This window comes from Littorina saxatilis, linkage group LG7, assembly GCF_037325665.1.
Source record: "Littorina saxatilis isolate snail1 linkage group LG7, US_GU_Lsax_2.0, whole genome shotgun sequence".
NCBI lineage: Eukaryota > Metazoa > Mollusca > Gastropoda > Littorinimorpha > Littorinidae > Littorina > Littorina saxatilis.
The window spans coordinates 2,699,443-2,713,010 of record NC_090251.1 but is presented as its reverse complement, the minus strand read 5'-3'; the positions used below and the strand labels follow the sequence as shown (position 1 = coordinate 2,713,010).

The following is a 13,568-nucleotide window of genomic DNA, read 5'->3' as shown; positions in this document are numbered from 1 at the left end:
AAGAAAACACATTTCGACAATTGTAATTTTTCAAAGTTTATTTTCATGAAAGCTTCACCCAACTGTACAGCAACAACAGAGACCTGCACATCATTAAATAGTTGAAGATGATGTGCAAACATCATGCACCATCACATAAATCCCTACACATATGAATGTACTGTAGATCGAGCCTGCATACATGCACACAAGTGTTTAGAAATGATGTCACACACACACACCACTCAGACGCAATAAACTCCAAAAGACCAGTCCCACTGAAAATACTCAAAGTACAGCAAGAAAGCCTCGCACAAATAAAATCTGTGTCTGTTCCCACAATGATCAACAACATGCAAGTCTTCAACAACAACAAAACCACTACAGGGTTTTCACAAATTACAACATGCAACATTTGTTTCAACTCGTTTTATCACAGACGATAACCCATTTTCTCATGAATGAATGCAAAGGAACATCAAATAAAACTGGATTGCTTTTCTTTTTATTTAAATCATGAAAATGTTGTAATTTTCTTTTTTTCTTTCTTTGTTTGCGTCTTCCTTGCCAAACATGCTGAATAGAAACATTTCGTATCTCATGAGCTGACACGTCAATGAAATAATTTAATGCACAGTAAGATTCACAACTACAAAATATTTTCCTTTTAAAAATAATGTATCGCTTGTAAATCTCATCTTTGTTTGATTTCAGGAATGTCAGTACTGATATCAAGGATCAACATGGGTAGAAATGGGTAATCGTAAGACAGGTTTGTTTGCTTAACGCCCAGCCGACCACGAAGGGCCATATCAGGGCGGTGCTGCTTTGACATATAACGTGCGCCACACACAAGACAAGAAGTCGCAGCACAGGCTTCATGTCTCACCCAGTCACATTATTCTGACACCGGACCAACCCGTCCTAGCACTAACCCCATAATGCCAGACGCCAGGCCGAGCAGCCACTAGATTGCCAATTTTAAAGTCTTAGGTATGACCCGGCCGGGGTTCGAACCCACGACCCGATCACGGGGCGGACGCCTTACCACCAGACTAACCGTGCCGGTATCGTAAGACAAGGGTTCATATCCACATAAATACAAATGGAAAATAGACTATGTTAGGAAAAAAACTCTGTCAGGTTTGCATTAGTTGTGAAAGAGAGTGAACACCCTTGAATTAGTTGTGAAAGAGAGTGAACACCCTTGAATTAGTTGTGAAAGAGAGTGAACACCCTTGAATTAGTTGTGAAAGAGAGTGAACACCCTTGAATTAGTTGTGAAAGAGAGTGAACACCCTTGAATTAGTTGTGAAAGAGAGTGAACACCCTTGAATTAGTTGTGAAAGAGAGTGAACACCCTTGAATTAGTTGTGAAAGAGAGTGAACACCCTTGAATTAGTTGTGAAAGAGAGTGAACACCCTTGAATTAGTTGTGAAAGAGAGTGAACACCCTTGAATTAGTTGTGAAAGAGAGTGAACACCCTTGAATTAGTTGTGAAAGAGAGTGAACACCCTTGAATTAGTTGTGAAAGAGAGTGAACACCCTTGAATTAGTTGTGAAAGAGAGTGAACACCCTTGAATTAGTTGTGAAAGAGAGTGAACACCCTTGAATTAGTTGTGAAAGAGAGTGAACACCCTTGAATTAGTTGTGAAAGAGAGTGAACACCCTTGAATTAGTTGTGAAAGAGAGTGAACACTCTTGCTTTTAGTGAGACAAACAATCCACACGTGCTCCTTGTCCACGTGTTTCAGACACCCCTCGCTAGTGATTGGCCCGTTGATTGCTTGTCTCGCTAGTGATTGGCCCGTTGATTACTTGTCTCACTAGTGATTGGCCCGTTGATTGCTTGCCTCACTAAAAGCAAGGGTATTCACTCTTTCACAACCCATACACAACGTTACAGTGGAGCCCCCAAGCACAAAGAGCATCATTGTAAAGTTATGATGTTGGGCTATATAAATGCTCATTTATTATTATTATTATTATTAAGACCCCCCCCCTCCCAAATGTGAGATTCCCTCCTTTTTAAGACCTTACTTTGTCAGTTCATAACATCTGTAAATTTACACCCATTTTAAGACTCCCTCCTTTTTAACTAATTTAAGACCTAATTTTCTCAGATTTTTGGAGGTCTTAAAAGGGGGGTTCCACAGTATTAACAGAATGTGTCTGTCCACATGATTATCCATAAAACAAACGCGGAATACAATACAGAGTCTGGACACTTCACTTTACAATTCTCAGTCACTTGTCTGGCACACACTAAGCCTTCTCTTGATCGATAATCATGTCACAACATGATGTGCTACAGTGGCACCTGCCATGAAAGGACACGCTTGGGACCAGCCACAAGTGTCCCTACGTTGCAGGTGTCCTGTCATGACAGGTATATTTTGGTTGCGATAATAGACAACCAGAGGTGTCCTGTCCAGGGAGGTGTCCGCTCATCAGAGGGGCCTTACATGAAAAGGTACCACTGTATCAGAATAATTGGATATCATGTCAGAGATGCACAGTAACAATTCAAAGTGCAATCTTGGCAAGTCATGCTATCAACATCGTCCAACACCACTATGTGAACAGTCAGTAAAAACTCACACACACACACCGACACACACCCACACCCACATAGATCTATGAATCATGACAGTTTGAGTTCATAAAAATATGATTGGTTTAAAACCAAACCATCTGCTCAAAAGGCAACCTTTTGGCAGTGTTCTAGACATGCAGAAAACTAAACCTCCATTCCCCAGCAGGCTAGGAAAGCCTGCATTAACTTTCCAAGCATCTTCATGACTAGGGAAGACATATTTGACGTAAAAAATCCCAGAACAATCAATTTTGTACACACCCAAAAACATCCGACGAGCGTTCCCTATTTCTTCCCGTCTCAATTATCATCACTGACATAATTTACAAAGGTGTTTATTTTTCTGTTAACCCAAAAAACAAAACAAAAACAGAACAAGAAGGGCAAAGCCCATACGACTCACATGCTTTACACATTTTTCCTACCAAAATACATGTGACCCAAGGTCAAGGTCATCCAAGGTCATGCAACACAAAGTTGTTAATTCAAGACATAGGAAGTACAATGGTGCTTATTGGCTCTTTCTACCATGAGATATGGTCACTTTTAGTGGTTCACTACCTTATTTTGGTCACATTTCATAAGGGTCAAAGTGACCTTGACCTTGATCATATGTGACCAAATGTGTCTCATGATGAAAGCATAACATGTGCCCCACATAATTTTTAAGTTTGAAACAGTTATCTTCCATAGTTCAGGGTCAAGGTCACTTCAAAATATGTATACAATCCAACTTTGAAGAGCTCCTGTGACCTTGACCTTGAAGCAAGGTAAACCAAACTGGTATCAAAAGATGGGGCTTACTTTGCCCTATATATCATATATAGGTGAGGTATTGAATCTCAAAAACTTCAGAGAAAATGGGAAAAATGTGAAAAATAGCTGTTTTTTAGGCAACATTTATGGCCCCTGCGACCTTGACCTTGAAGCAAGGTCAAGATGCTATGTATGCTTTTTGGGGCCTTGTCATCATACACCATCTTGCCAAATTTGGTACTGATAGACTGAATAGTGTCCAAGAAATATCCAACGTTAAAGTTTTCCGGACGGACGGACGGACGGACGACTCGGGTGAGTACATAGACTCACTTTTGCTTCGCATGTGAGTCAAAAAAGCACCCAAATCACCTGACTTGCAAAAAGAGAAACACACTGAGAACTTGAACATCCCGAACCCTCACTTTGTAGTCAAACAAGAAAAAGAAATCCACAAGAGTAATTTTTGACTCCAACACTGGAGCACAATTTCAAACCATAAGCAGAGAAATGTATAGTCATACACAAATACAATTGCACATGCTTGACAGCAAAGTTGGTTCTCCTGGCCAAACCTGTACATTTCAGCCTTTCACTTTTTGAAAAGAAAAACCAGAACTCCACACATTTCTGGCTGTTCATAATGGCCAATCTCTCCCCCCCCCCCCCCCCCCCCCCCCCTCCCCAAAAAAAAAAAAAAAAAAAAAAATCAATCCCCCTGCAAAAACCTGTTAATTTCAAAATCGTATAACATATTTGTAGAGAAAACCTATGACTCCCCACATGTCTGTCTGTTCACGATGCAGTGACTCTGGACACGATGTAATAGAAGATGATGAAAAGGGTGACGAGAGCAGCGATGATGTAGCACATGAGACGTCGGTTGTTGCCTCCAGAGTTGACCATGTTGGACAAGCGGTTCATCGTTCCGGTCAGCAGGCCCTCCGCACTGCCAAAGTCCGACCCCTTCACACACACACACACACAGCGCCTGGTTCAGTCAAAACTATTGCATTTCATTTTTTAATTTCATTTACTTTATGATCCCATTGCAGAGAAATTTGAGTCGTTTCCTCCCAGTGGAAAGCTAGCAGCAACAAGAGTTGCGCTACACACAAACAAGCCTCATGAATGAGCGGTTTTGCTGCTAGCATTGGTCACCTCCCTTGGCCCAAGGGAGAGAAGCGTCTTACCTCCCTGGCGCGAGCGCGACAGGACACGGGTGAAAAATCTCTTCTTTGCGATGTGTAAATCGGTACTTTTCTATTTAATTTCTGCAGCTTAGGTAACTGCGCCATGTGTAAAAGATGGGTAGCATATGATTCGGACATACCTCAACACCACACATTTAAAAAACAATAAAGACTACGCGCAGTTACCTAAGCTGCAGAATAAAATAGAAAAGTACTGATTTACACATCGCAAAGAAGAGATTTTTCACCCGTGTCCTGTCGCGCTCGCGCCAGGGGAGGTAAGCAGGGCTAGCAGCAAAAGCGCTCATTTAATAAACACCAGTTAGTTTAGCCCTTAGTCCCCAAGGGCACCCAATACCACGCGCTCGATCTCCCAAATGCAGTCCTGGGAACCATGGTTTTGCACTTGGAGTACTCTCAAAGAAACTTGTGTATTTTCAGAAAAATGAGTGTACACACAGCATTCGAACATTGATGATTCAAACATGCCTTGCACGCGTTTGTTGCAACGTTATTGAAGTTTAATAAAACATTTGAAACAAATGCTTCTTTCAAAGTTATCATTTATTAAACCATTGCCCGCTTCTGAAGAAAGTAGTCTCGGAATTTGTTTGATCATATATTTTCCCACCGACCGTACTAAACTTAATTTTGACAATCAAGTGTACAAAATACGGTGAGATTGTATGTGTTTCCTGAGGTCTGCAAACACATGTTGTACACAATGCCACCTATGACACATGTCCGTTTCCATTTCTACTGGCTTCCTGCTATGTTTGACCGAGTTATAATTTTAGAAATCTTGCAGTCATTTCTTTGCTACCTTTTTTTGAAGTTTGAAATGGATGGAGTTCCTTTCAAAGCCACAGGAATAAATGTGTTAGTCTCATCATCCATTATGCCTTACTCATGTGTAAACATTGAAAATGACTGATTCCCTACACAGAGAAGTGTTTGGTTGTAAGTTGTGAGAGAAGCAGAGAGGTTGACATGTATACTGTGCTTCAACACAAGACAGAAGTGTTTGTTCTTTCTTAACCTACAGAGATAGAGGTTTGGACATTGGACATTGGACATTGGACATTGGACATTGGACATTGGACATTGGACATTGGACAGGGGCAGAGAGATCAGTGTATTCAATGTTACAATCCGAATCCATTGCACATTACTTTATACTTTAAACAAGCGCACACATACCATGCCATCTGCGTAGCGAACAGAATCCTTGCTGTCTGTCTCCAGCTCCAGTGCAATCTGAAACACAGGAATAGGTGTACGTCTAGTCCTTGGTGTACGTCTAGTCCTACGTCTAGTCCTTGGTGTACGTCTAGTCCTACGTCTAGTCCTTGGTGTACGTCTAGTCCTTGGTGTACGTCTAGTCCTTGGTGTACGTCTCGTCCTTGGTGTACGTCTCGTCCTTGGTGTACGTCTAGTCCTTGGTGTACGTCTAGTCCTTGGTGTACGTCTAGTCCTTGGTGTACGTCTAGTCCTTGGTGTACGTCTAGTCCTTGGTGTACGTCTCGTCCTTGGTGTACGTCTAGTCCTTGGTGTACGTCTCGTCCTTGGTGTACGTCTAGTCCTTGGTGTACGTCTAGTCCTTGGTGTACGTCTAGTCCTTGGTGTACGTCTAGTCCTTGGTGTACGTCTCGTCCTTGGTGTACGTCTCGTCCTTGGTGTACGTCTCGTCCTTGGTGTACGTCTCGTCCTTGGTGTACGTCTAGTCCTTGGTGTACGTCTCGTCCTTGGTGTACGTCTAGTCCTTGGTGTACGTCTAGTCCTTGGTGTACGTCTAGTCCTTGGTGTACGTCTCGTCCTTGGTGTACGTCTCGTCCTTGGTGTACGTCTCGTCCTTGGTGTACGTCTCGTCCTTGGTGTACGTCTTGTCCTTGGTGTACGTCTCGTCCTTGGTGTACGTCTCGTCCTTGGTGTACGTCTCGTCCTTGGTGTACGTCTAGTCCTTGGTGTACGTCTAGTCCTTGGTGTACGTCTCGTCCTTGGTGTACGTCTAGTCCTTGGTGTACGTCTAGTCCTTGGTGTACGTCTAGTCCTTGGTGTACGTCTAGTCCTTGGTGTACGTCTAGTCCTTGGTGTACGTCTAGTCCTTGGTGTACGTCTAGTCCTTGGTGTACGTCTAGTCCTTGGTGTACGTCTAGTCCTTGGTGTACGTCTAGTCCTTGGTGTACGTCTCGTCCTTGGTGTACGTCTCGTCCTTGGTGTACGTCTCGTCCTTGGTGTACGTCTCGTCCTTGGTGTACGTCTAGTCCTTGGTGTACGTCTCGTCCTTGGTGTACGTCTAGTCCTTGGTGTACGTCTAGTCCTTGGTGTACGTCTAGTCCTTGGTGTACGTCTAGTCCTTGGTGTACGTCTAGTCCTTGGTGTACGTCTAGTCCTTGGTGTACGTCTAGTCCTTGGTGTACGTCTAGTCCTTGGTGTACGTCTAGTCCTTGGTGTACGTCTAGTCCTTGGTGTACGTCTAGTCCTTGGTGTACGTCTAGTCCTTGGTGTACGTCTAGTCCTTGGTGTACGTCTAGTCCTTGGTGTACGTCTAGTCCTTGGCGTACGTCTAGTCCTTGGCGTACGTCTAGTCCTTGGCGTACGTCTAGTCCTTGGCGTACGTCTAGTCCTTGGCGTACGTCTAGTCCTTGGCGTACGTCTAGTCCTTGGCGTACGTCTAGTCCTTGGCGTACGTCTAGTCCTTGGCGTACGTCTAGTCCTTGGCGTACGTCTAGTCCTTGGCGTACGTCTAGTCCTTGGCGTACGTCTAGTCCTTGGCGTACGTCTAGTCCTTGGCGTACGTCTAGTCCTTGGCGTACGTCTAGTCCTTGGCGTACGTCTAGTCCTTGGCGTACGTCTAGTCCTTGGCGTACGTCTAGTCCTTGGCGTACGTCTAGTCCTTGGCGTACGTCTAGTCCTTGGCGTACGTCTAGTCCTTGGCGTACGTCTAGTCCTTGGCGTACGTCTAGTCCTTGGCGTACGTCTAGTCCTTGGCGTACGTCTAGTCCTTGGCGTACGTCTAGTCCTTGGCGTACGTCTAGTCCTTGGCGTACGTCTAGTCCTTGGCGTACGTCTAGTCCTTGGCGTACGTCTAGTCCTTGGCGTACGTCTAGTCCTTGGCGTACGTCTAGTCCTTGGCGTACGTCTAGTCCTTGGCGTACGTCTAGTCCTTGGCGTACGTCTAGTCCTTGGCGTACGTCTAGTCCTTGGCGTACGTCTAGTCCTTGGCGTACGTCTAGTCCTTGGCGTACGTCTAGTCCTTGGCGTACGTCTAGTCCTTGGCGTACGTCTAGTCCTTGGTGTACGTCTAGTCCTTGGTGTACGTCTAGTCCTTGGTGTACGTCTAGTCCTTGGTGTACGTCTAGTCCTTGGTGTACGTCTAGTCCTTGGTGTACGTCTAGTCCTTGGTGTACGTCTAGTCCTTGGTGTACGTCTAGTCCTTGGTGTACGTTAATCGTCATGCTTTTTACTTCCTGTGCCCCTTACAGACGGTGCAAATGATTATGGATACTGACAGGGGAAGGGGGAGATCTTCTTTCGGACGATTCGTTGGAAACAGGTAGATGACAGTGATTATGATCCTTTCTTGGAGCAAGCAAAACAGCCACCTGTGTTTGATCCACAGGCACCGGAAGATGCGCCGGACTGATTTTTCAAAAGTTCATATTTAAACATCATTATAAGCCAAACTAATTATTATTTCCATGTTTAGACACTAAAATCAGATTCTCGGTTCAATTTCCTTTAAAAATAAAATAGGTTTTATTTACCTACCTACTGCCAGTTTGGAGCTAGAATTTGTTGTGAATTATTACACCCTGAACTCCAAAATTCCCTGGCAATCAGGAATGCACATAAGTAAGTTTTGATTGGCAGCGAAAGGGTTAATGAAATACTGTGATGTACCTTGATTTTTTTCAGATCTGTCTGAAAATTTACTTTTTATTTTTAAGAGTCCCTCCTTTTTAACACACACACACACTCACTAACAGTAACACTAACACAAACATACAAACACATGCACATTAACACATACACACTAACACGCACAAACACACACACACACACATACGCACACACACACACATTAAAACATCAACACTTACACACACAAACATTCATTACACCCACCCCTCTGAGGCGCGACACCTTGTTGGCCAGACCGTCCACCCGCTGTTGATTCTCACCGTCCAGCATCTCCTCCGTGCTGACACCTGGATAACAACACACATTTCATTTACTTTACAGTTTACTACGCTGTCAGCGTGACCAGAGTTACTTCCCCTCCACTATTTTCGGTTCTGTTGGTTCCGCGAAGACCGCGAGCGTGCAAGTTTGCAGACGATCAGTTTTGTCACTGACTTTGTGTTTGAAAATGCCACGACCAAGAAAGCCTGCTGCAGTTGATCCAAAACAACGAACTTTGACGTTTGCGATACCTGATCCTGCTAAAAGTGCTCTTGAATACCCTGACATAGCTCTACATTGGTTAGAAAAGAGGGGGACCAGTTCGAGAGGGGGCCAGGGGGACCAGTCGAAAACGAGGCTGGATGTCTAAGGGGGGACCATTATAGAGCAGTTTTTGCCACGAATTGGTCCCCCGGGGGACTACTTCAGAGGGGGGACCGGACCGGATCCTACACCGGAAAGAAGGAATGGACTGAGAGCTACTAGAAGCACGGCGCCGTGCGTACAATCGACCGAATGATGTTATTCACACAATACCATTTGGTGATCTCTAAAAAATCATTTAAAAACAAACTAGTTGACATGTAATGAAACTATTTACTGAAATCAAGAAGTATCTTAGTTCTAGCAGTACATATTGGGCACCCCCTGTCGAATGCACACTGGACCGTGCGTATACGCCGTCGCAATCAAGGCAAGTAACTCAGTGAGTATAAACATTAGCAAGAACCGCAACTTGAACACACTCGTAACACCTTAAGTTTAAAAAAAAAAAGGGGGGGGGGGGGGGGGACGGGTCCCTCTAACAGTAACATAAACATTTCTTTTGTGCTGACCCCTAAACAACGTCAAACAACATTTACACGTACTCCTGCAAATCTGACAGTGTACTTGCAAAACAACTTATTTACTTCTTGTATTAGTTTACTTATTTTCTATTTTGAATAGATCGAAAAAAATGCCCAGACCGAGAACAAGATTGTATTTGTAGTCAACTGTGTTTGTGGTTGTAAAAATAACTCTTTTCCTGTGAAAGATAGGATTTGACAACGGACATATTACCAATGGATATAGTAATAAACAACCCGGTAATACTGAACTCGTTCATATTGATAAAGAGATTACCATTTCGAGGCTTCTTCCAGTCTGCCATGTTGTCAACAAATACGATTGCAGCGGAAGTAGGATACAATGCGAGTCACAAAATATGGATCGTGACGCAGAAGGAACTCAAGCGCATAGAGGAAACTACGCAGAGTTACCTACCCTGTTTCCTGGTGTCACCGAAAATATTTTGTGCTCCGGAAGTGTTCGGGTGGTTCCGTGATAGTGCAACTACGGAGTACAGAGACTGTTTCGCTTCTTTCCGGAGAAAGGCGTAATTGTCCGAAGCCTGTATCACGCCATAGTCCACTGGCGTAACAACTCTAACATGCTAGGCAAGCCCATGTTCGTGCTGACGTACACTGACAGAAACACCGGCTAAAAATTCGTAAAAACAACAGAAAAAAGGCACGTTGATCTTCAGAAAGGTAAGGAAAATGTGCTACGGATACTATGCTGTTTGAATGGAATGATTCCGATGCAGATTTCCATACAGGATTTTATGTTTCGTTCGTTCTACGTCTCGGGAACTTGCATGTACCCACATGAGTGCACGGGTACTCTCGTTGGTTTACCTGGGACCGTGGAATACCAAGCATTGCAGCGTGTGTGTGAGGAAATACCTCCCAGTTTCGCCTGTCTTTCTGCGAATGTTCGAACTTGCCCAAAGTACTTGTCTGACCGAGCACTGACAAGACAGTAGGAAAGAAGAACAACACAAGCATTCTAAATGTTGAAAGAAATCTATTGATGGATTAAAACCACACAAGAAGTGCGCAAAGAAACGCCGCCGAGACCACCGCCCATTATGATTTCACAGTTGATTGACCACTAGAAAATATACCGGAAAATGTACTATGGCTTGTGTGTCTCAATGTCTGTTAGTGTCAGCTGCTTTTATACCGGAAAATGTACTACTACTAGTACTAGCTTGTGTCTGTCTCGGTGTCTGTTACTGTTAGTGTCAGCTGCTTTCCATGAACTCCTAGCCTGCAAACTAAAATGTGCCAGAATCTGTGTTTGACCGAACAGGTACTACTACTTTTACCCAATATTGACGGACAACGGTGATATCAAAATCTCGACCTCCAGTCTCGATTTCGATATCAGTCTCAACAGACCAATAGCAGAAGATATCGTCACACAGTCAGTCAATATTAGATCTATATATATTGCTAATTCTCTGGACATTTTGTATTTACTGTAAAGAAATTACAAAAGTAGATTGTCTCAGTTTTGGCTGTTCCATATCCCTCCCTCTGATTATTATTTCTTTTTATATTTAGTCAAGTTATGACTAAATATTTTAACATCGAGGGGGAATCGAGACGAGGGTCGTGGTGTATGTGCGTGTGTGCGTGTGTGCGTGTGTGTGTGTGTGTGTGTAGAGCGATTCAGACTAAACTACTGGATCGATCTTTATGAAATTTGACATGAGAGTTCCTGGGTATGAAATCCCCGAACGTTTTTTTCATTTTTTTGATAAATGTCTTTGATGACGTCATATCCGGCTTTTCGTGAAAGTTGAGGCGGCACTGTCACGCCCTCATTTTTCAACCAAATTGGTTGAAATTTTGGTCAAGTAATCTTCGACGAAGCCCGGACTTCGGTAATTGCATTTCAGCTTGGTGGCTTAAAAATTAATTAATGACTTTGGTCATTAAAAATCTGAAAATTGTAAAAAAAAATAAAAATTTATAAAACGATCCAAATTTACGTTTATCTTATTCTCCATCATTTGCTGATTCCAAAAACATATAAATATGTTATATTCGGATTAAAAACAAGCTCTGAAAATTAAATATATATAAAAATTATTATCAAATTTTTTTTTCGAAATCAATTTAAAAACACTTTCATCTTATTCCTTGTCGGTTCCTGATTCCAAAAATATATAGATATGATATGTTTGGATTAAAAACACGCTCAGAAAGTTAAAACGAAGAGAGGTACAGAAAAGCGTGCTATCCTTCTCAGCGCAACGAATACACCGCTCTTCTTGTCAATTCCACGGGCACTGCCTTTGCCACGGGCGGTGGAGTGACGATGCTACGAGTATACGGTCTTGCTGCGTTGCGTTCAGTTTCATTCTGTGAGTTCGACAGCTACTTGACTAAATGTTGTATTTTCGCCTTACGCGACTTGTTGTTCACTCTCTTCTTGTACTTTTCAGTATTTCAAAATGTCTTTTCTTTCAAAAAGTCTTTAGTCACTTAATTGCTCAACTAAATTCTGGGATAATTACATTTTCATATATATTTGTTTGTTTTTAAATGTAGGTGTTTTTGTTTTTGAAGTGGGGAAGCAATAAAGAGGTCGTCGATATCAAAACTGATATTGACAGAAATGTTGTCGATATCACTTTTGCACTGAGCTCAGTTTTGACCAATGGAAATCCTCTGTAACAAGACTTAAGTGTTTCTTGTATAGATAATAGAATATAGTCAATGTTTGTAAAGATTTGAGTCAAGCAGTATGTAAGAAATGTTAAGTCCTTTGTACTGGAAACTTGCATTCTCCCAGTAAGGTCATATATATTGTACTATGTTGCAAGTCCCTGGAGCAATTTTTGAGTCACTTGAGAAAAAGTGACTCTATGTAATCGGTCAGTGTTAGTCTGTCCGGCCGGCCGGCCGTCCGTAGACACCACCTTAACGTTGGACTTTTCTCGGAAACTATCAAAGCGATCGGGCTCATATTTTGTTTAGTCGTGACCTCCAATGACCTCTACACTTTAACGATGGTTTCGTTGACCTTTGACCTTTTTCGAGGTCACAGGTCAGCGTCAAAGGAAAAATTAGACATTTTATATCTTTGACAAAGTTCATCGGATGTGATTGAAACTTTGTAGGATTATTCTTTACATCAAAGTATTTACATCTGTAGCCTTTTACGAACGTTATCAGAAAAACAAGGGAGATAACTAGCCTTTTCTGTTCGGCAACACACAACTTAACGTTGGGCTTTTCTCGGAAACTATAAAAGTGACCGGGCTCAAATTTTATGTGAACGTGACTCATTGTGTTGTGAATAGCAATTTCTTCCTGTCCATCTGATGCCTCATATAATATTCAGAACTGCGAAAGTGACTCGATCGAGCGTTTGCTCTTCTTGTTTTATTAATGCTTTTGTGAACAAGAAACAATTAACAAGTGGCTCTATCCCATCTCCCCCCTTTCCCCGTCGCGATATAACCTTGAACGGTTGAAAACGACATTGAACACCAAATAAAGAAAGAAAGAAAGTTCGGGGTTCAAACCGCTGGGCTTGATGGGCTATAGCTGAATATTTTTCCAAACTCCCGGGTCAACTTATGGGCAGACCTGTTTGTGCCAATAATGAGCATGGTAATTAGTATTGGGCAGGATAGGCTCGTCAACCCTGGCAGGCAGCTATCCTAAGAGAAGACCACTCTGAATTCAAAACGAGGGTAGAGGAGGCTCATCATCCATGGAAGGAAACTCGTCTAGGAGAAGGAAAACTCCGAAATGAAACCCACGCAGTCCCTCGAAGACGGAACGGCACTGGCCTTTTTTAGGCGGGGAGCAGACCGGGTGCCTACGCTATCCTCGACAAATGGTTGTGTCATCAACGAAGTATTGGGTCATTGCGTTGAGTAGTGTCACTGCCTGTCCCAAACCGGCACCCTGTGGCACTGACCTTGATTTGTTGTGCCACACTGCCAACACATACACTGCCTGATCTGCAAGTCAGCTTATTACTTACTGGGCCGTTGCCAAATATCACTGGGCA

The 13,568-nt window shown here is 43.0% G+C and overlaps 3 protein-coding genes across 3 annotated transcripts in view; 2 read left to right on the top strand and 1 right to left on the bottom strand.

Moving 5' to 3' along the window:
* Window positions 1–751: 751 nt before the first annotated feature.
* LOC138970463 (BET1-like protein) lies at window positions 752–9,948 on the bottom strand. The gene is made up of 4 exons (XM_070342915.1): window positions 9,837–9,948; window positions 8,655–8,737; window positions 5,727–5,783; window positions 752–4,299 (listed from the first exon to the last, which is right to left on the bottom strand). Exons 1-4 carry the CDS (start codon window positions 9,862–9,864, stop codon window positions 4,129–4,131), a joined length of 339 nt encoding a protein of 112 aa, XP_070199016.1. The 5' UTR covers window positions 9,865–9,948; the 3' UTR covers window positions 752–4,128.
* LOC138971918 (uncharacterized) lies at window positions 6,074–6,538 on the top strand (the record flags this gene model as incomplete). The annotated part of the gene is given in 1 exon segment (XM_070344764.1): window positions 6,074–6,538. A coding segment is annotated over 1 exon segment (465 nt), but the record flags the coding sequence as incomplete, so codon positions are not given.
* Window positions 9,949–10,040: 92 nt separating the features above from the next.
* The window catches only part of LOC138970487 (fatty acyl-CoA reductase 1-like), a 37,128-nt gene continuing 33,600 nt past the window's right edge, over window positions 10,041–13,568 (top strand). The window contains exon 1 of the mRNA XM_070342943.1: window positions 10,041–10,243. The gene's annotated coding sequence lies outside the window, so the exon portion shown is untranslated. The remainder of the gene's footprint in view (window positions 10,244–13,568) is intronic.